General features: G+C 45.6%; 1 protein-coding gene across 1 annotated transcript in view; it reads left to right on the top strand.

The window, feature by feature from the left end:
• The window catches only part of afg2a (AAA ATPase AFG2A), a 499,869-nt gene that overhangs the window by 36,100 nt on the left and 440,329 nt on the right, over positions 1 to 23,440 (top strand). Inside the window, exon 8 of the mRNA XM_078539862.1 lies at positions 5,983 to 6,106. Within this exon, the coding sequence (XP_078395988.1) occupies positions 5,983 to 6,106 (124 nt within the window). The remainder of the gene's footprint in view (positions 1 to 5,982; positions 6,107 to 23,440) is intronic.

Here is a 23,440-nt window from a genome sequence, read left to right as displayed (position 1 = left end):
TTGCTTCATTCTTTCCCCATAGCTGCGTGTATTCTGCTTCAAATATTTATCCAATTTTCTCTTAAAAGATGAAATGATGTTTGTCACATCAACTTGATAGTAGTGCATTCCATGCTCCAACAACCCATAATGTAGCAAAATTTCACATAATTCCTCTCCTGACACTTAAGGATGAATTTAAATTGATAACTCCCCATCATTGAACCCACAGAGGAAACTTCTTACTCTCTGGCCAGGATTTTGCCTTTGCCGGGCGGGCTTGGTGGCAGTGGGCAGGAGCAGTCGGGAAGCCAGCTGCTGCCCGCGACCAGGGCCAGACCGCGATTTCACGCTGGCGGGCCTTCATTGGCATGAAACACGCGCTGCCTGTGGGGGGAGGGCGGAGGGCGAGCAGGGAACTGCCCTGAGCACAGGGCTGCCCCAGGGAGATGAAGATACAAAAAAATAAAAATAAAGATTTTTAAGGTGTTAAAAAACATGTCCCCTCATGTGACTCTGTCATATGAACAGGGACATGTTAGAAATTAGTATGAAAATGTTTTATTTTTCTTAAGACGGATTGAAACCTCATCCCACCCGTGGACGAGGTTTTGCAAAAAATTGCCTGTCCGCCAACCATAAGGTTTGGGGGGGGGGGGCAGTGAAAATTTTATTCAGTTAGATTGTTAATGCCCTGAATAGGCCTGTTAATTGTTGGCGGGCGCTCTGCCGAATCCCGCGTACGTCCGCCATCCGGAATATCGTGTGATGACGTCAGGATGCTCGCCCGACATCGCGCATCATTTTATGCTCATTCAGGTTGGGCGCGTGCTTGCCCGATGAGCTAAAAATTCTGACCTATAAAAAAAATTCTTCGGAATTTTAAAAATCTCCATGAAATGTCATTTGAGCCTATTCTGCTCCAGTGACAATAGTCCCAAGATCACAAATCTCTGCTTGTTGCTGTAAGTTTCATATTGCTCACATCAGTCTGGTGAATCTTTGTTTACACTCAGTGGCTTTAATGAAATGCCCAAAATTGCACATAGTGCTCTAACCGTTAGTACAAAATTATCATAATTTCTACAATACTCCATGCCCCTACTTAGAAACACAAAACTCAAGTTAGACATTTAAACCTCTTGAGTTCTACTGGTCATCCACATCCATTGACATCTTTTCCTTGAGTGTATAACCCCGCATTTATTATTTTTCCTATCAAAAGTATCATCTCAAGCTTATTCATGTTAAATAACATCTCCCTCTTCTGTGCCCATTCTGCTTGTCTTCCTGAAATCTTTTACAGTCCTCCTCATTGTTTTCCAAATGCTGTACTCTTGTGTCATCAGCAAATTTCAGGATTACGCTCCCTATACCCAAGCCCAAATTACTTATGCTGTATATACCAAGAACAGAAGTGAACCCACCACTGACCTATGGGGTGTGCCAATGTGAATCCTTCTCCAACACTAGCAGCACCCATTTACCCTAATTGTTTCCTGTCATCTAGAAGCAGGTTTCACATTGCCTTTTGGCTACAGTTAGTGTGCGGGCCAACAAATGGCGGTGATGTGGGTGGGGATGGAAGCCAATAAAGAGAGTCTTTTGCAATCACTCCAAATGAGAGTGTCTTAATAATTTTGCAGCAATGATTTATAATATTATATGATGCGTTCTGCAGTATTTCCTTAGGAGTTCATTGGATGAGAGCCTAGATTGCGAACCTAAGTCTTGGAGTAGATCTTGAACCTACATCCTTCTGGTTAAGAGGCGAGAGTGCTATCAACTAGAATCCTAGGATCATAGAAACTTGCACCAGAGAAGGAGGTCGTTTGGCCCAACATGCCTATTCTAAAGAGAAGTGTGCTTAGTCTCATACCCTTTCTTTTTGTCCGTAACCCTATTGAGTCCCTCACTCTCGAGTAACTGTCCAACTAGATTTTTTAAATTATTTATGGAATCAGCTTTCACCACCTTTTCAGGTAGGGTGTCCAAGATCTTGACAACAGAGTTAAAAAATTCTCCTCATTTCGCCTCTAGATCTTCTGCTAATGCTTTTGAACCCACGACCTTTAGTTATTGACCCACACGACAGAAGGAATTTTCTTCCCTATTTTCTCTATCAAAGCCTCTCATCATCTTGAAAACCTCTATTAAGTTACCTCTTAACCTTACCTGTTCTAAGGAGAACAGTCCTAACTTTTTCAACCTTTCCTCATAACTGCAGCCCTTCATCACTGGTAAATCTCCTCTGTACCCTTTCTAATGCCTTTACATTTTTCCTGAAATGTTGGTCGCCAAATTGTCCTCAAAGCTCCAACTGAGGCTGGACTAGCGATTTTTGCCATGCTTCTGTCCATTCTACCATCCTTCTCCAATATAAACAAGACCCATTTACCCTAATTATTTGTTTTCTGCCTGCTTCTAAATGACATCCTGAAACCTATAACTATTGCCATCACTATCTACTACTTTGCCAAGTTTTTTTCACCACAAACCTTATGGGCTGGATTTTACTGTCAGCGAGCGGGGGCGGAACTCCCGATGTTACTGTGCCCCATTTAAATTTTCAGGAAGGTGGGGGCGCAGCAAAATTAGCTGCACGCGCCCCTGCCGACCTGTCAATGGCCAATTGAGGCCATTGACAGAGCAATTAAAGTAATTAGTGGACCTGCCCGTCCAACCTTAAGGTTGGCAGGCAGGCCAGGAGCCCTGGCGGGAAGTAGAAAAGACATGAAACCTCATCCATGGGTGGGATGAGGTTTCATGTAGGGTTTTAAAAATTTTAGTAAAGTTTTTTTAGAAATTATAAACATGTCCCAACTGATGTGACATTGTTAGGGAAATTTTATTTTTCTATTTTGAGCATTTTCACATTTGGAGCCGATCTCCCTGAGGCTGCACTTAGACTCAGGGAGATGAGTGAGCTCTTTCGTGCACATGTGCGAAAGAGTGCACTTTCGATTTTGGGAATCTTCCCCCCACCACCCCGGCCCGGCCCGGACAGGAAGCGCATAGCAATTCCGTGCGGATGTCACGCTGGGCGGACCTTAATTGGCCCGCCCACGTAAAATGGCGCTGTGCCTCCGACCGGGGGCGTCGATCGGAAGCACACCCACACGTGCCCGCCCATCAACTTTCCCCCCCAACGGGGGGCAAATTTAGCCCTATAATGCTGCTTCCTACACCTGAGTCTAAGTAATTTTTGAAAATTGTAAAGCGTTATCGATTGTGACCAATGCCTCTGCTTTCCTACCTTTGCTAATTTCAGCAATCTAGCATGCAGACGCTTGGTATACAGAACATGAATATTGCTGAATACTTGCGTTTGTCCTCATGAGTGCAGGATGAAAAGCTTTGCACAATGTCTCTCTTTCCAGCAATATTCAAATCTAGGATGTGTTCCACCTGGACCAGTTGACTTATCATGTAATAACCTTTTTAGTATTTCTTCTCGATCTATTACTATCCTGTCCACATTTCCTTCTCTTTTAATGTAACCTTGTATCATCTGTTTCCTTTGTAAAAACAGATGCAAAGTACTCACTTAATGCTTTTGCCATGTCTTTTGCTTCAATATGAAGATTTCCCTTTGGGTCCTTAATAGGCCTAACTTTTTCCCTAGCTAACTTTATATGTTTATAATACATTTTGGGTTTAAATTAATGATGCCTGCTAATTTTTTCATGTAACCTCTTTTTGCTTTCCATATTAACTTTCTCAATTCCCTCCTGTGCATTCTTGTGTACTAATCAAATCTTGCTCCTGTAATTTGTCATAAGCCTCCTTTTAGTTTTATTTTAACTTTTATTTTTGTTGTCTTCTTGAGTTTATTATCTTTGGATGCTCTCCATTTTCCCTTGAAAGGAATATTTCTAGTTTGTTTATGAACCACATCATGATCCCATTAGTAATCTATGCCTACAGCTCTAACCAACCTTGGTGGTTAAACTATGGATATTGCCATAAATACAATTAGATATCTCCTTTGTTACCTTTGCTATTTCCTTCAATCTGGTCCTGCAGTTTTGGGATACTTCTAATTTTACTGTAGTTCCTCTGCAATGTTCTGGTTCCCCTCTCCCTGCTAAACTGTCCCCATTAGTACTCATTAACTTCTTGGCGAGAACATTGATCTCAGCTTTGTTCAGATGCAATCTTGTAGAGATGTCCCTTCCATCAGAAACTGTCCAATGCTCCAAGAATCTCACACAGGCTAGATCTCCTGCACCACTTCTCTAGCCACGCATTTATATTTGCTACCTTTCTGTTTCTGTACTCACTAGCATGTGGTACTGTGAGTAATCCTGGGATTATTGTCTTTTGAGAGAGCTCCGGAAATTATGCTTGAAGGACCTCAACACCTTTTCTACCTGTGTCATTGGTTCCATTATGGACCATGACTTTTCACTGTTCCCCTTCTCCTTAAAGAATGTCCTGCACCCGCTCAGTGATTTTCTTTACATTGTCACCAGGAAGTCAACATACCACTCAGGAAACATGTTTGTGGTCACAGAAAAGCATGTTTATGCCCCTAACTATCAAGTGCCCAAGATTCTTACTGCATTTCTCCTAGGAGCCATCAGTCTCCCTTATAATCAAAACTGAAAATTCATTTGTGAGTGCCACCAGCTTGGGGGATTTCTGTACTTTCTCTTGATCTGTCTGGCGGTCGTTCATTCCCTCAGCTCCTGCACCTTCTGTAACTGTGGTGTGGCCACGATGTGCTGAATACATCTGAGGCACTCTTGGACTCCTGGATGCACCTGCAGCCAGCACCTGGCAACATTTCTTACACATATGGTTAGCCAGGACTCAAGAAATGTCCTGGAGTTCCCACACTGAACAGGATGTGCATGCAACAGGTCCCAGCTGGCCTGCCATGGTAGTCAAACCACTGATGTCTGAATTACTGAGATCATGATCACTTTTTTTTATTTGTTCATGGGATGTGGGTGTCACTGGCTAGGTCAGCATTTATTGTCCATCCCTAATTGCCCTTGAACTGAGTGGCTTGCTAGGCCATTTCAGAGGGCCTCTGGTGTGGGTCTGGAGACACACATAGGCTAGACCACGTAAGGACAGTTTCCTTCCCTAAAGTACGTTACTGAACCAGATGGGTTTTTCCAACAATTGACAGCGGTTTTTTTTATGGCTATCATTAGACTTTTAATTCCAGATTTTTATTGAATTCAAATTCCACCATCTGCCATGGTGGGATTCAAACCCTGGACCCCAGAGCATTAGCCTGGGTCTCTGGATTATCAGCCCAGTGACAATATCACTACGCCAGTGGTTCCCCTATGATCACTAAAACACTTAACACAATTTTAAAAAAAAATGAATAATTGACATAATTGAGGCACAGTCCAATAGAATTCTAAGAAAATGATCATTGAAAGAATGAGATACTTAAGCAGTAGAAAATTGACAAATATAATTTTCAGTGCCTTTAGTTAATAAAAACACAATAGAATCTATCATGAAGTGATTTTCAATGGTCAAAAATGAATAAACGCATGTCACCCACCAATCAGCTCCGTCTGTAGCAGTGAGGTCACTTTTGATTTTCGTTCTCTGATTTCTGCATTCGTCTCACGCCCTGACTCTGACTTATCGCTCTTACTGACTTTTTGGCACTCTTGCTGAGGCAAGCTGACGTTTATTAGCCTGAAAAATTTACTTTCTGCGTAACTGTGCAGTTTGATTCTAAAGCACTGGAATATTTCCAAATTCATATTCGTGAAAGAACTGTGTAATAGGTGGCTAGTTTGTTCAGCTGGCACAGACACGATGGGCTGAATGGCCTATTTCTGTGCTGTAACTTTCTATGGTTCTATCTTTCAGATTGTGAATTGTACAAGAATGTGTTAGGAAGCAAGAAGGTCATTCTGTACATGTGAAAGATTTGATTCCATCAGATTAGATATGCCATTTGTAACAGATTTGTAAATGTTACCCTTAAAATGTGACCTGCATCTAATGACTTATTCCTCCTTCCAGCCAACCTTCAATTATATTCATAGATGAGCTTGATGCCATATGTCCAAAGCGGGAAGGAGCTCAGCACGAAGTTGAGAAGCGAGTGGTAGCATCATTGCTCACACTGATGGATGGTATTGGCTCAGTAAGTAAATGGCAATAGAATTAAAAATATTGAGATAATTGTTTATAGAAATTTTATAGGAAATAATTGTGGTTAATTGGTTCCGTGATTTTGTAAAGTGGAAGGGATTATGTTGCAGTTTCGACATTTTGCTTTATTTTTCACCTAATGTATATCCAGGTTCCATGCCATTTATTATTTCTTACCCTTGTTGGTCAGTATAATTTCTTATGATCTATGTAATTCAGATTCATTAATGTACACCATAAAGGCTGATCGCTGACTGTTGAATAGATTCATGATTTTAAGTTACATAAAGTAATGAATCTCGGTTTAAGTCATTCCTCAGTGTTCTGCTGATTTTCAGAAGTCTCTCTGCATTATTTTTCTACTTCGTGGCGACACAGAGCTCCTTGACTGAGCTGCATCTTTGTAAATCACTGCAAGCTGTTCTTCTGCATACAATATATTGTGGAGTAGAATTTATTGTGATGAATGGTCTGGATAGTATTTAGCACCGGCACTTCCACTCTTTCAAACAGTACTATTATTTGCACCCTTTATCTGCCAGTCTTCTCTTCACTCCTGAAGTGTAATTCAGTAGATACCAGTTATTTTTGATACCTCACTCAAGTGAGTATTCTTCACTTGTGAGCATAGGCAATGAATGATTTTGGGTTAGTCTGGTTTAGGGAACACCGAAGCTCAGCCCAATCCTGCCCTTAGACAGGAATTTTCAGTTGGGATCATAGGAACAGGGACCTGAACCAATTTGCCTTTCTCTAATCCAGAGCACGGAGGCCAGATGAGACACCCCTATCGTTGCCCCAGCTGAATTCAACTAACTCTACAGATTAGGGATTGAAGCTGAGATTGATCTGTTCTAAATAGTTCATCTACTTCACTGGCCAAGATATTTTGGATGGTGGGGTTTCCAGCCCCGTCATCCGAAGATTTGGTTGGGAACACATCCTCCCAGACTCTGCCTGCCCCGCAGCCATTTTACGCTTGAATGAGCGTTAGTTGGCTGCAGGCGGGACTTCTGCCCCTCACTCTGGAGGAAGTCCTGCCTTGGAGAGCTGCCAGTCAATCTGATTGGCTGGCAGCTCTCTAGCCCCTCCGGCGACAGAAGCTGCAGTGGTCAGAAGAGGAACTTCCTGAAGAATTCTGAGCCTAAGCCCCGGGACTGGGCAGAAAGGTATTTTTTGGGGGTCTCAGGGCGGCGAAGGTAGGGAAGGCCTGAAGGGTTGGATAGTGGGTGATTGGGGTGTCGCATAGAGGCCAGGGGTGGAGTGTAGGGGGAGGACGGCCCAGTGGCCACCGGACCTCAAGTGGGTGGGTGTCCAAAGTTAGAAAGGTGCTTTTGATGGTGGCTCCCCCCACCGACCTTCCTACCCAAGGCCTAAGCCTGATCATTTTCGGCTTCCCCCAGACTTGGGAAATCCCCCTGCCAGCCTAAAAATTGAGGCTGGGGTGGGAAATGACCCTTAATTAAGGGCCTCAATGGGGGCAAGGGTGGATGGCCCATCTAAGGCTTCGCCTGCCCCAGCAAAAAATCATTGAGAGGTCAGGGCAAGTGGGAACCCAGCAGGAAGCCTATTTGTTCTACTTCACGCTCCCCCCGCCGTCTCCCCGGGTTCAATACCCATAGGCAGGGGAGAGTGAAATTAAGGCCACTGTTTGTATCAATAAATTCAGTGGAAATCAAACATTTTATATATAGTTCAGAGAGATCATAGGGTAATGACTTGCATTTAAAAATGCAGGCATTGTTTCAGTGGAGAGATGCATGGATTAGATTATCTGTGGAAATTGAAAATATATGTTAGCCACAGGGAGCTTGCTGTTTTACTGGGGTTAAGGTAGTGCAGAAGGTCTGGAATTGCAAAATTTAAAGGCTTGCAGCAGCTTAAAGCAAAGTTTTATTTTTACTAGCCAAATTACAAATATATTTAATTTAGAATGCAAAGAATGGTCACAAAAGTGCTACAGCACATCAAAGCCTCAGTTTTCATGATACTTGTGTTAAAGTTTGTTTCGACCAAGTGTGGCAAAGAAGGGTGGTATTGTTGGATTCCAGGGCAACAAATGAGCAGCATGGAGTGCTTGGAAGAGAAGGTCATGCATGCGAATGCAGAGTGGAGCACATAGAGAAGTTGCTGGGACTAGTCATAAATACCTTGTTCTAATTAATTACTTGTCTAAATTATGCATTCATTATTTATTCATTCAAGGGTTGTGTACGTCATTGGTGAAGCTAGCATTTGTTGCCAATCCCTAATTGCCCTTGAGAAGGTGGTGGTGAGCCACCACCTTGAACCCCTGAAGTCCATGTGATATAGGTACATTGTTTCATACACTTGCACCCTCATCCCAATGAATTTCGGGTTCGGCACGATGCTGAACTCTTCTTCCGCCGCCTTCGTCTCCGTGCTCACTTTTTTGAGCGGGAGTCCTCTCCTTGTTCAATGGATCCTTTTACCCGCCTCCAATATTCTCCCTCCACCTGGACCCCTCCCTCTGGATTCTTACCTTCTCTTGATCTTTTCATTGAGAACTGTCGGCGTGACATCAGTCGTCTCAATTTCTCTGCTCCTCTCACCCACTCTAACCTGTCTCTCTCTGAACTTGCTGCACTCCGTTCTCTCAGGTCCAACCCTGACATTGTCATCAAACCTGCTGACAAGGGTGGTGCCTTGTTGTCTGGCGCACTGACCTCTACCTCGCAGAGGCTGAGCGTCAACTCGCAGACACTTCCTCCTACCTCCCCCTGGACCATGACCCCACCACTGAACATCAAGCCATTGTTTCCAGGACTGTTACTGACCTCATCTCCTCCGAAGATCTTCCTTCCACAGCTTCCAACCTCATAGTGTCCCAACCTCGGACGGCCTGCTTCTACCTCCTACCCAAAATCCACAAACAGGACTGTCCCGGCAGACTGATCGTGTCAGCCTGTTTCTGCCCCACGGAACTCATTTCTTGCTATCATGACTCCATTCTCTCTACCCTTGTCCAGTCCCTTCCCACTTACATCCGTGATTCCTCTGACACCCTACATCATATCAACAATTTCCAGTTCCCTGGCCCCAACCACCTCCTCTTCACCATGGACGTCCAATCCCTCTACACCTCTATCCCCCACCAGGATGGTCTGATGGCTCTCCGCTTCTTCCTCGAACAGAGGCCTGAATAACCCCCATCCACCACTACTCTCCTCCGTCTGGCTGAACTTGTTCTCTCACTGAACAATTTCTCCTTCAACTCCTCTCACTTCCTCCAAATAAAAGGTGTGGCTATGGGTACCCGCATGGGCCCCAGTTATGCCTGTCTCTTTATGGGGTATGTGGAACATTCCTTGTTTCAGTCCTACTCTAGCCCCCTCCTACAAATCTTTCTTTGATTGATTGCTTCGGTGCTGTTTCATGCTCTCGTCTGGACCTAGAAAAATTTATTAATTTTGCTTCCAATTTCCACTCCTCCATCATTTTCAAATGGTCCATCTCTGACACTTCCCTTCCCTTCCTTGACCTCTCTGTCTCTATTTCTGGTGATAGAGTGTCCACCAATATTCATTACAAGCCTACTGACTCCCACAGCTACCTCAACTACAGCTCCTCACACCCCGCTTCCTGTAAGGACTCCATCCCATTCTCTCAGTTCCTTCGCCTCCGTCGCATCTGTTCTAATGATGCCGCTTTCAAAAACAGTTCCTCTGACATGTCTTCCTTCTTCCTTAATCGAGGTTTTCCACCCACGGTAGTTGACAGGGCCCTCAACCGTGTCCGGCCCATCTCCCGCGCATCCGCCCTCACACCTTCCTCTCCCTCCCAGAACCATGATAGGGTCCCCTTTGTCCTCACTTATCACCCCACCAGCCTCCGCATTCAAAGGATCATCCTTCGCCATTTCCGCCAACTCCAGCATGATGCCACCACCATCTTCCCTTCACCCCCCTGGCGGCACTCCGCAGGGATCGCTCCCTCCGGGACTCCCTGGTCCACTCCTCCATCACCCCCTACACCTCAACCCCCTCCCACGGCACCTTCCCATTGCAACAGCAGAAGGTGCAACATCTGCCCCTTTACTTCCCCTCTCCTCACCGTCCAAGGGCCCAAACACTCTTTTCAAGTGAAGCAGCATTTCACTTGCACTTCCCTCAATTTAGTCTACTGCATTCGCTGCTCCCAATGCGGTTTCCTCTACATCGGAGAGACCAAACGCAGACTGAATGACCGCTTTGCGGAACACCTTCGGTCTGTCCGCAAGCATGACCCAGACCTCCCTGTCGCTTGCCATTTCAACACTTCACCCTGCACTCATGCCCACATGTCCGTCCTTGGCCTGCTGCATTGTTCCAGTGAAGCTCAACGCAAACTGGAGGAACAGCACCTCATCTTCCAACTAGGCACTTTACAGCCTTCCGGACTGAATATTGAGTTCAACAATTTTAGATCATGAACTCTCTCCTCCATCCCCACCCCCTTTCCAATCCCCCTTTTTCCCAATAATTTATATAGATTTTTTTTTCCCACCTATTTCCATTATTTTTAAATGTATTTCCATCCATTGTTTTATCTCTACCTTTTAGCCCATTTCGATCCCTTCCCCCCACCCCACCCCCACTAGGGCTATCTGTACCTTGTTCGTCCTGCTTTCTACCCTTAATGTCACCTATTAGCACATTCCTTAGATAATATCACCACCTTCAACACCTCTTTTTGTCCTTTTGTCTATGACATCTTTTGGCTATCTCCACCTATCACTGGCCCTCTATCCAGCTCTACCTGTCCCACACCCCCTTAAACCAGCTTATATTTCACCTCTTTTCTATTTTTCCTTAGTTTTGTTGAAGAGTTATATGGACTCGAAACGTTAACTGTGTTCCTCTCCGCAGATGCTGTCAGACCTGCTGAGTTTTTCCAGGTATTTTTATTTTTGTTTTGGATTTCCAGCATCTGCAGTTTTTTGCTTTCATCCATAGTGCTATTAGGGATGGAGTTGAAGGATTTTGACCCAATGACAGTGAAGGAATGGCACTATATTTCCATGTCAAGATGGTGTGTGGCTTGGAGGGGAACTTGCAGGTGGTGGTATTCCCATGCTTCTGCTGCCCTTGTTCTTCTGGGTTGTGGTCATGGGTTTGCATGATGCTGTTGAAGGAGCCTTTGTGAGTTATTGCAGTGCATCTTGTAGATGGTACACATTGCTACCATGGTGTGCTGGTGTTGGAGGGATTGAATGTTTAAAGGGGTGGATGGGGCGCCAATCAAAGCCAGCTGCTTTGTCCTGGATGGTATTGAGTTTCTTGAGCATTGTTGGAGTTGCATTCATCCAGGTAAGTGGAGAGTATCCCATTACACTCCTGACCTTTGCCTTGTAGATGGTGGATGGGCTTTGGTGGTCAGGACATGAGATACTTGCTGCAGAATTCCCAGCCTCTGACCTGCTCTTGTGGTCATAATATTTATGTGGCTGGTGCAGTTAAGTTTTTAGTCAATAGTGGTTCCGAGGATGGTGGGGATTCAGCGATGGTAGTGCTATTAAATGTCAAGAGGAGATGATTAAATTTTCTCTTATTGGAGATTGTGTTCTGATCCTGGACCAGATACTCAAGTTCTTGGTACAATCCAGTTAGGGCCAGTAACTTTTTGTCTAAAGTAAACAAAGTTTAAGATCAAAGATACTTGCTAAGAGAGTAAACAAGATTCCATGGGTTTTGAACAAACAAAAATAAATTTTGCAAGGTCAGAAAAATAAAACAATTTACAATACCTATCTTATGGTCTAACATTCAGCGTTAATGTGAGATATATTAACAGGCAAACTATGGTTGAACACACCACACTGCACAATAAATGGCAGATGGGAGCAAGACAGATTCCACCCAGACATCAGTAAACACCGTGAATGAACCAATCTCATTGAAACTCTGTCCCTCACAGTAAGGATTCCAGTGTTCACTTTTGAAGATCTTGCTTTGGAATTATTTCTAAACTCCACATCAAACGCCAAATTCCAAATGTCAACAACAGCCCATCTCACAGGGTTTCAATCTTGTTTCCTGAGATTCCATTCTTCTGGACTCCTGAGTCTGCACTCCAGCACCAACTCACAAGCACAACTTCGGCTCTTCAGTCACACCGAGCAGAATACTACTGCTCAAAAGGGTTACTTTGCCCGCAATGACCACAGCATGAAGTCGCCAACCTTCTGCTGCTCCTTCAATCGCTAGGGCTTTGTCTGAACCTTCTACAATCGCCAGGGCTTTGTCTGAGCCTTCTACAATCGCCAGGACTTTGTCTGAGCCTTCTACAATCGCCAGGGCTTTGCCTGAGCCTTCTACAATCGCCAGGGCTTTGCCTGAGCCTTCTACAATCGCCAGGGCTTTGCCTGAGCCTTCTACAATCGCCAGGGCTTTGCCTGAGCCTTCTACAATCGCCAGGGCTTTGCCTGAGCCTTCTACAATCGCCAGGGCTTTGCCTGAGCCTTCTACAATCGCCAGGGCTTTGCCTGAGCCTTCTACAATCGCCAGGGCTTTGCCTGAGCCTTCTACAATCGCCAGGGCTGTGCCTGAGCCTTCTACAATCGCCAGGGCTTTGCCTGAGCCTTCTACAATCGCCAGGGCTTTGCCTGAGCCTTCTACAATCGCCAGGGCTTTGCCTGAGCCTTCTACAATCGCCAGGGCTTTGCCTGAGCCTTCTACAATTGCCAGGTCTTCTTCTCAGCCCTCACCACTTAAAGTCCCCCAACTCCAGTCCTTTTTCTGCTTGGATCCTCTTTTTATGCACCTCTTTCTTAACTGAGACCTTGCCCTGTCCCCTGCCTGGGACTCTCTGGGTGGAATTGCCCCAGACTTGCACTAAGTGCGGTAGACAGCGGGAAAAAAGACATTTCACCTGCTGGCTGCAATGGCGGCTTTTCACGCCGTATCGTCCCAATCCCACCTCATTAATCATACATTCCTGGGAAACACGCCAGGTTACTGGCAGGGCATCCTCTCATTCGCTCGCTCCACTGTCACCTCAGGCCTTCAGTAAACCGGGCACCATATTTAAAGGCCGTCATACAAAGAGCTAGCGCTCATCAAGGGATAGGAAACTGCTTTGAAGTGATGGCTGCCGAAGGGAGGAAACACACTGCTCCCAGATTTAGCGATGCCTCCCTTGAGGGCATACTGGATGCAGTGGAGGCCCACTGTGAAGTCCTCTATCCCCTGTTGAGGCGAAGGCACCAATCCTGCATGGGAGATGGTGGCAGCAGTGGTCAGCATCCTGCAAAAGAGGACAGCCACCCAGTGCCGAATGAGGATGAATGCTCTTATCTGTTCCATCAGGGTAAGTCACTCTTCTCATCACTCTCAACTCACCTACTCACAAGCCCATCACACATCCACAGGGATCTCACATCTCAAGGGGCAACACCACTGGCCTTCACAAACGCCCTCACATCTCCATCAGGCTGATACCCTCTGGAGCTTGAGTCCGCATCCACCTTGGTTCTGGCTCACATGGCTCTGCTCACCACACAAACATTCCATGCAGTGCCATGTATCCTGCTCACAATCTATCTGTTTTCATGCAGGAGAAGCCTGCTCACAGCAGCAGGGAGAGGTCCCAGACCAGGGTGAGGGAGCGTGCTATTGCGATGACAGTGAGGATGGCGGCACCCACATGTGGATCCTGTACCACATCATCCCTCTCTCAACGCAACTGTGAGTGCCCTCTCTCCTTCTTTTGACTCTGCTGCCATGCACTAATCCTCTCTGCTTTGGTTCACAGGGAGCTCTGCCAAGTGACCAACACCCTCAGCCGGCCAGTCCCTCAGCTCCATCCAGGTCCTCACTTCCAGCCAAGAGGACACCTCCTCCATTGAAGAGCTGGAAATAAGCAGCCTGGAAGACCCACCACAACGCTTACCCACACCCTCCACCAGCGCAGAGACACACTTCGGTGGGACTTAGCTCTAGAGCAGGCTCGGATTCACAATCTGGTGGTCACTGCACAGACACATGTCCGCAGCAGGAAGAGGCAGGTTCAGCCAACCTCCTTGGCACTCAGAACTGCTGGGGAAGAGGCATCTGTGAAGTCTGAATCAGATGATGAGCCTCCGGATTCGGCCTTCCAACCCATCCTGGAGAGTCAGCAGAAGGTGGGGCAACATCACGCAGAGCTGTTGGAAGCCCTCAACAGAGTGGCATGCGAGTCACAGGAGTGCATCCGCCTGCTCTCTGATGAAGTGATGCCCATGTGCATGTATGGAGGTCTCCGTGGGAAGAATGGTGGACGCCATGGAGACCCTGGCCCAGCAGAACGCAGAGATGCATGCAGAACTGCACTTCATGCGTGAGTTCCTGTAGTGGCAATGTGAGAGGGAAACAGGGCACCTCAATGTCCCTTCAGGTACTCCTTCCCTTGAAGGAGTCAGGCCGGGGTCCTCGGACACTCGAAGGGAGGAGGAGTGTAGCTGGACACCCTGGATCATCCACTCAGGAATCCCAGAGGCTGTCCTCTCCCTCTGAGCCCCCTTTGCCTGTCCTGTGACCCCCTCAACGTCATCTGCCACCGCAGTGGGAGCAGCTGGCCCACAGGGAGACAGCTAAAGCTAGCATTGGGCCCCCAAAGCCTCGGCTCTCCAGACGACCCTCGCCAAAGTCATCAGAGGCAACAGGGCCAACCATTGGACAGGCTGCCTCCACCCCTGCTGCGGCAGCACCTAGAAGTGGGAAGCCTAGAAAAGTTAAGAATTTCCGATCACAAGGGGTTGCACGGGTGAACACATTTTGTCACTTAATAATCTGAAAATATATTCACTTTCACTGAATGATGTGCAATTGTGTCTTTCAGCTTCATTTATGGGCTTCACGAGCCCTCCCCCTCCAATCCCCCCCACTAGCAGTTCAGTTGCAGGCAGCCAGCCCAGAGTGATTCTGGAGCGTGTGTGTGTGTGTAGCGGAGCCTTTCGCAGCCTTGTGCAAGCACTGTCCCACACACACACAGATCCTTCCTCTATCACAGTCATCTCAATGTCCTGAGCATTTTCAATGCTGCCTGGGGTTCTCTTTCAGTTGTCCATTTGAGCTGCCCTGCATCTCCGTCCACCCACTGATCACACTCCCATGCAGCACCCGTTCCTGTCCAACACGAGCTCCTTTCACTTTCAATTTTGGAAGCATGGTACTGGTGAAGTTTGTCTTCAGCTCCCCCGTCCTTTGCCCTCCCCCAGTCACGCATGTCCTCTCCCCCATCACTGTTGACTCCCCTGGTATCACCTTCCACCTCCCACCATCACCTACCAGCCAGAACCCTTTTCTTTCGGGGATGTCCAGGTGAACGTGCACGTTCCCTACCTGCCCAAGAATCCCACCCCCATCCACATTGACCTCTCCAGCCACCTCCTTCCCATTCCCAGGGGCTGTGTCCACCTCCGAGCCGCCATCAACCAGCCTCGCCAACCCTTCTACCGTTACCATTGCACCCTCACCCTCCCACCCTACCAGCTCACTCTGCCCTCTCTCATTCTCAGCATTCCCTCCTACCATGTCCACCCTCATTTCGCTCCCCATGAGGCAGTCATTGACTTCACAGACCCTTCCATTGCACGTTCACCTGGACATCCACCCCTTACTCCTTACCCCACCCTTACCCCACCCTTACTCCACCTTTCCTCCACCCTTACTCCTTCCTCCACAGAGCCTCCTGACCCTCTGTACTACATCCCCCCTCCGAACTCCTTCCCTTACACTTTCCTTCCCCCTTACACCTAACTCTCCAGTTGCAGCATTCTCCCTTGTTGTAGCCTCCATCCCTTGTACTCCTTCGTCCCCCCCCAACCTCAGGCACCCCCAACACCTTCGTTTCTCCCCCTCCCAACCTCACCCCTCCTTGGCACACGTTCCTCTCCCAGTCAAACCTGGACCTTCCTCTTCCACCCGCGCCGTACACCTTCCTCTCCCATCCACAGCTGGACCTTCTTCACCACCCCCTCAACGATCATCTGTAGCAGACCATGGCCAAGACACTGAAGTCCCAAAGCAGATCTTCCGCCTTCCGTGAGCTGATTCGTGGTGGACCCATGTCCATCAGAATCCAGCCAGCATGCGATGCACTTTTATCCAGGGGCCTGGTTGCTGTAGGGCTCCAGCACCTTCTGCTCCTTGGATGTCCATGATGTGAGCAAGGTCCTGATGGTAAGCCCCGACTTCTGCACGTCACAATTGTCAAGACGTGTTCTGCATCAGCGTGTTTTCCCGCCGACGTGGGCGGTAAATTTGACATGGGGAGATGATTCCGGTGAGCAGAGCTATATGCAGATGTATGAAAATGAGGTTCCCGACATGCGGCGGTGGGTCATGTGGCTGGCTATTGACGGGTAGAGCGGACGATTGCAAACTGGTTTTACGAAGGCGTGAAACCGATTTTTGACCTTCTTGCCATACTGTCCACTCATACCCACTATGATGCCCGACGCCAACGGGCACGAAAGATTCCGCCCTCTAATTCTGGTGCTCAGCTCCTGGGTCACATGACCCCATTTTTGCACTGTTTTCTTTTAGCGAAGGTGCACTGGACCCATCCTCGGCCTGAAGAATTACAAAAATGTCACTCCCAACTCGCGCATGCACGAAACTCCCGAGGCCTGTTAGGTCTTGGAGTTCCTGGACCCTGCCGCACAAGAAGTTAAGCCTGGATCTCATAACACTTGCTACTTAGAGCCCAAGCCTAAAGGTTGTACTGGTCTCGTTGCATGTGGGCACGGATGGGTTCATTACCTGAGGAGTTGCGAATGGAACTGAATATTGTGCAGTCACCAGCGAATATCCCTAATTCGGACCTTGAAAGGTCTTTCATGAGGCAATTGAAGATAGTTGGGCCTAGGACACTACCCTGGGGAACTCCTGCAGTGATGCCCTGGGACTGAGATGATTAGCTTCCAACAATCACAACCATCTTCTTTTGTGCTAAGCCTGACTCCAGCTTGTGGAGAGTTTTACCCCTTATTCCCATTAACTTCAGTTTTGCTAGAGGTCTTTGATGCCACACTTGATCAAATGCTGCCTTGCTGTAAAAAGGCAGTCACTCTCACCTTCACCCCTGGAATTTAGCACTTTTGTCCATGTTTAGACCAAGGCTTTAGTGAGGCCAGGAGCCTAGTGGTCCTCAGTGACAGGTTATTGGTGAGAAAGTGCCGCTTGACAGCACCTTCTATCACTTTGCTGATGATTGAAAACAGGCTGAAGGAGCAGTAATTGCTTGGATTGGATTTGTCTTGCTTTTTGTGGAGAGGGCATACCTGGGTAATTTTGCACATTGTCGGGTAGATGCCAGTGTTGTAGTTGTACTGGAATAGCTTGGCTAAGGGCACTGCTAGATATGGAGCACAAGTCTTCAGTATTACTGCCAGGATATTGTCAAGGCCCATAGCCTTTTCTGTATTCAATTCCTTCAGCTGTTTCTTAATAACAGATGGACTGAATTGAATTGGCTGAAGATTGGGCTCTGTGATGATGAAGAACTCAGGAGGAGGCTGAGATGAAACATCCACTCAGCACTTCTGGCTGTAGCTGTTCACAAACACAAGCCTTGTCTTCTGCACTGAAGTGTACTTTTCTGACATTGCGCCTCTAATGGAAGGCTTATCTGCTGGAACTTGGTTTTGCACTGCAAATGAATTTCTGGCTCTTAATTAAAGTGCTGTTCTTTTTAATCTTACTCATTGGCACAAAAACAAATTTCAAAGTTCATTCTGCTCTGTGCTATAGATCACGGATTACCATAATGACAGCAACAGAATTTATTATTTTGTGTCAAAGTGGCTCAGTTGGTAGCACTCTTGCTTCTGAGTCACAAGATTCTGAGTTCAAATCCCATACCAGGGCTTGGAATACAAAAGAAACAAGACTGACACTTCCATGCAGTACTGAGGGAGCACTGCACTGTCGGAAGTGACTTCTTTCAGATGAGACGTTAGACCAAGTCTCCATCTGCCAGCTTGGGTGGATGTAAAAGATCCAATGCTGTAATTTTGAAGAAGAGCAGAGGAGTTATCCCCAGTGTCTCCTGTCCAATATTTATCAACATAAAAAAAAACGATTACCTGGTCAGTATCACATTGCAGTGTTTGGGAACTTGAAAAAATGTATATTAGCTGCTGCGTTTCCTACATTACAACAGTGACTACACTTCCAAAAAAAAAGTACCTCATTGGCTGTAAAGCACTTTGAGATGTCCTGAGGTTGTGAAAAACACAATATATGTAGATATCTACAAGTCTTTTTTTCTTTTTTCTCTAGATAAGGATCAAAAATTGTGCAAGGACAGAGTGGTCCTCATCTGTTCTTGAGCGTTGTTGAGCTGACAGCGTTCAATACTACTCACTCTTGTCCTTGCAAGCACCCGGCTCCCAGGATGTTGTCACTGACCACAATGCCCATTTACCAGTCTGACGCCTGTCGTACAGGATTAGCTGGAAGAAACAATAGGCTAAGTTTCAGAGCACTGACGTACACACTTAAGAGTGTGCCCTTGCTATGGTATTGAATAGTATACCAGCAGGTGTAATGGGGAACCCTTGGTAGTTTAGTTGGAGCTTAAGATGACTTAGGTGAAGGTGATGTGGTGGGTGGGATTTCAGGAACAGTTCTAACCAGTTGTACAATGCCAGCAGTTGATAAATAGCAGCTTTAGCCATAAAAACATATGTCTCCTCCTGTTCATTTTGGTTACCTCCTTGCTGCATTTAGTTGTCCTTCTCTTCCTCCAGGTGTTTCATCATTATATGCATTTGGATTATGAAGTTGTAGAGCGATGCAACAAATCACTATGTTCTTTGAGACTTTCGCTGGACTATTTTTTGCATACACTTTGATATTGCAAGGCATCTTAATCGTGTTTCAAGATGTTGTAATGTATTCCACAATGATTTTGGCTGCGTGCATCTCACTATCTGTGTTCAGTAGCTGTTCAAGATCTTAGAAGCCAGGCCTTGAGGGGTCTCCTAGGAAGCATTTTTGAATTGTTTTAGTGCATCAGATAAAGAGGCTACACCAGAACACCATAAAATAAAGACTGTTGCGATTGCCTGGGATGCAGGCATTGACCTACATTACCCTACACTGATGCTCACAGTGATCTGGATGTTGTGGTTTATCAACGTAAAACTATTGTGTACAACAGCCATTCACGGACACTTGGGGGCTTTCAGTGATGCTCTGCACTTTAAAGAGCCCTGTTATTTGGAAAAAAGTCTAGTATCCTGTTGTGCTGCCAACAGTTATCCATGGGAAAGATGATGCCAGAGCAAGCAACAGCATTGGTCACCTGCTTGATTTGTCTTTGTGCTGAGAATTGATCGACTGTTGCTGATGTTCTCTACAGCCTGTCAGAATTAGCCTGAGTATGAAAGTTAAATGCTGTTGTGACCTTGACAGCTGTTGGCAATATTGTGCCTGTGGGAGAGGTTAGCTGGATGCTATGTCGTAGGGTGGGTTAAACTCTGCCACAGCCTCTCTCACCAAACAGAGTCTATGGGGATATAGTTCCTCAGAAAACTGCAGATTAAGTGTGTCTCTGGGTATGTGTACTGAGTGCCTCTGGGTATGTGTACTGAGTGCCTCTGGGTATGTGTACTGAGTGCCTCTGGGTATGTGTACTGAGTGCCTCTGGGTATGTGTATTGCATTCTTGGGTAATGGTGGTTATGAAATGACCTCAGGTGCTTGGTATACATCCTGCTTTCCTCTTCTTCCTCTAAATAACGCAGATGATATACGCTTGCTCAGATTTAAATTGCAGCAGTTGAAAATGGCAGTGCCAAAACTCTTTACACAAATGCTATGAAAATAAAGTAGGGCCAAAAGAATGCTGCTCCACAGACTGCGGCCAGTCCAAATGATAAAGGGCAGCTCCCCTTTAAATGTCAATTTCATGTAAAGCAATCTTTAGTATCAATGCATGAGAAATTAGCATTTGAGTCATGAAAAATTGCATCCATTTTTATTTGCATGTCATTAGAATATTTTCATTCAGTTCTCATCTGTTTTTGGTGAGAATGGCCTGTAACACTGTCTGCTCTCTTACTCCCCCAAGTTCCACTGACTGGAACTTATTGGACAGAACTTGCTGGCATAGACATCCTGCCAATGTGCTCTTTTCTTGGACTTTGGCATAAGCTATTGGGAAATTGCCCATTATATTTGTTAAGTCTGGGATCTTGGCTCATGACTCTAGTACCATGAAAACAAATACAATTTGAGTTTTAAACATATTTGGCTTTTCTGTGAAAATTATTTATGGTGCTTTATTTTAGTAGATATATAATAAAAGATGAAATTGTGGAACATTTTTATATTCTGAGCTCTTATATAAAGCAACTATCATCATATAATTTTCTCATTCTAGAGTCATTCTCTAAATTTAGAAAACTTTTTATTTTGATAGACTCTACATGATCATTTTAGTCTTTTGTTACCTTCGAGTCTTTTATTTTTACTGCATAATATCTTAGAGCTGTGGGACTGAATTTTACTGTAATAATAACAGTGAGGCTATCAGTGCTTGCAGTTATTATGGCATTAATGGGACAGCAACTCCTGGCATCTTCGTGGAAATCCAGGAGTTACTGTCCGAGTTATCCAACTCCCCCATAAGATATGCTGTTGCACTCTTCATCAATCAACTTAACATTCAAATGACAGCAATGGTGTGAACTAGCTGTACTTGCCCATTAGTTTTGCATTAAAGATGGATAAAAAGATTAGGGCTGGTGCATTCAGGAGTAAATGTATTTTTAACAATGTGTGAATTGTTGATTTCTGCTGAACAACCTCTCTGACCCTGAACATTAATCTCAAATGTGTGGTGTCTCACTCCCTCAAAAGAAAATTAATATTGGAGATTTTTTTTTAAAATCACATTTTCTGTCTGTATCTTGTATCTCTCACTGCTAATTCTATCTGTGTTCCCCTATCTTGCTGTCAGTATAACATTTAAATCTAATTTGTATTTCCTGCTTTTCTTCCCGGTGTTGATTGCCTGAATATATAAACTGGAAGCTTACATCCTCTTAACGACAGCAGGTGGAACATGAGTACAATTATAAGTGCAGTATGTTCCTGTTTCACTTTCGGGATGCAACAAACTAGGCAATTAGACTTTAAAGCAACATGGATGGACTTGAGTTATGTGACTAGATTGGAGAAGGTGGGGCTTGTCTTCTTAGAGAAGGTTGAAAGGAGATTGATAGAGGTGTTCAAAATCATGACAGGTCTAAAGAAAGTAGATAGAGAGAAACTGTTTACATTGACGGAAGGGTCAAAAACCAGAGGACACTGATATGAAGTGAGTGACAAAAGAACCAATTTTAGGCAGTAAGTTCTCAGCTTCTGGAATGCACTGCCTGAGAGTTTGGTAGCGTTGAGTTACAGTTCACTTGGAGTCTAAGTTGCAATGGCAACATGCACTTTTACATGCATGTTGCAATCTGGAGTTATGGATAGTGATGGTAGAGACTCCAACCTTCTTTCCATCACATGGCTGACAAGGAATCTCTCCCGCTTTTAGTGCCTGCCATTGGTGTGTGTTGGAAGGATTTGCAGGTTGATACTCAACCTGTTTGGCCACCTTATGAACATACCTTCCTTGGTAATCAAGTCCTAGAGTGGGACTTGAACATGGAGCTTCTGTTCCAGAGGCAGGGATGCTACTCACTACTCCACAAAACCTCCCAAGAATGTGGTGGAGGCAAATTCAATTATGGCTTTCATAAGGTAATTGGATAAGCACCTGAAGAGAGAAAATTTGTGGGACTACAGGGAAAGGGCTGTGTAATGGGAATAGCTGGCTTGCTGTTGCAGAGAGACAACACGGAAATGATAGGCCATATGACTTCCTCTGTGCTGTAACCATTCAAAGATCCTACCTTTATTCATCCCATTGTGGATTCTACGTCTGTGAAGATTCTTCAATCTGATTGGTTGAAGAACATTGCTGTTTCTTATCCTGCTCACAGATGCCCTGTAGAGGGCGCTACATTGAACAGATATCCAGTGATAAAGGTGGCACTCTAACGTCTGTCAAATCTTTGTTGGCAGCTGCCAGCGAGGTGAACGCCTTTGCTGCTGACCACAAAATCCAGGTCAATATTATTCAAAATTGAAGACTGATGAAAACATAACCTGTAAAACATGCTGAATATGTGTGCTTGCGGCATATTATAGAGATGTGTATAGTCAAAGTGACATACACCCTTCTCTCACATGTTAATCAAAATCCTGTGAAGGAATATGTGTGACCCACTGCAGCCTCTCTCCCAGCTGTGTTTTTAATGCATATTCTTTATTGAAATATGGATGTTCAGATTATGATGCAGTGTGAGTTGTGAAATTTCTCACCACTAATAATTTAACAATTTCCATTTTCCTTATTGTGGACACAAATTATAAAAATGGTTTGGAATAATTTATTTTGAAAACAATTAGAATAGTTGATTTCCAAACTATTAGAAAATGATGCAACTGTGTGGAACCTTTGTGAATTGATGTTATAACATATAATAGAGCAAAGGTTGCAGAGAGGTAATCAAGTCACTGACTATAAATATTGTATGATGAAACACAAAACACAAATACTTACCTTGATTTAAAGTCAGACACCAGGAGCTTCAGTTTCCAGTGAGCTTCAGGCCTTCTGTGCATGTGCTGGGTGAGAAATGACCGCACATGCGCATTTCTGGTTTTTAAAATGTCTTTAGGCCGGGAACCGGCATTGCATACATGCGCAGAAAGGAAGCAAACCAGTAAAATAGCACAAAACTGCAGATCAGGTGACCTGGAACCAGAGCGCCATTCGAGGGAAGGTGCTCAGGAAGCAGGATACTGAGAGGGGGACAGGGAGAAAGTCCTAAACCAGGGAGTGGGACTGAAAGAGGCCCCAGAAGAAAGTCCCAGGCAGGGACAAAGACAGGGCTCAGAGAGATCCCATTGGGTCAAGATAAACGACAGGAGCCGAGAAAAAGGCCCCAAGTTAAAGAAAAAGCTGCAGGGATCAAACCTGAAGTAAAATGGGCTCGAGAAAAGCCCAGAAGACCTGAGAGGGCAGCTGAAGGTTGCTGCGAGTTGTAAGGGCAGAGGTACCCTTTTGGAGTATGGTGTTGGCACAGCCGAAGATCTAAAAGTGTGCTTGGAAGGTGAAGCTTGAGTGTACTCGGAGATCCAGGGGAAAGGAGTCTCAGAAGGCAAGATTGAAACCCTGGAAGTGGATCCTTGTGGAAGCCTCTGAATGGGAGCAACTTTTAGAATTCCAAGGCGAGTTCTTCAAATGTGTCAAAGGCAGAGTTTCAGTGAGGCTGGTTGGCTCAT

This window comes from Cetorhinus maximus, chromosome 1 (assembly GCF_964194155.1).
Source record: "Cetorhinus maximus chromosome 1, sCetMax3.hap1.1, whole genome shotgun sequence".
Lineage (NCBI taxonomy): Eukaryota > Metazoa > Chordata > Chondrichthyes > Lamniformes > Cetorhinidae > Cetorhinus > Cetorhinus maximus.
The sequence above is the reverse complement of the archived record's forward strand: the minus strand, read 5'-3'. Positions and strand labels throughout refer to the sequence as shown.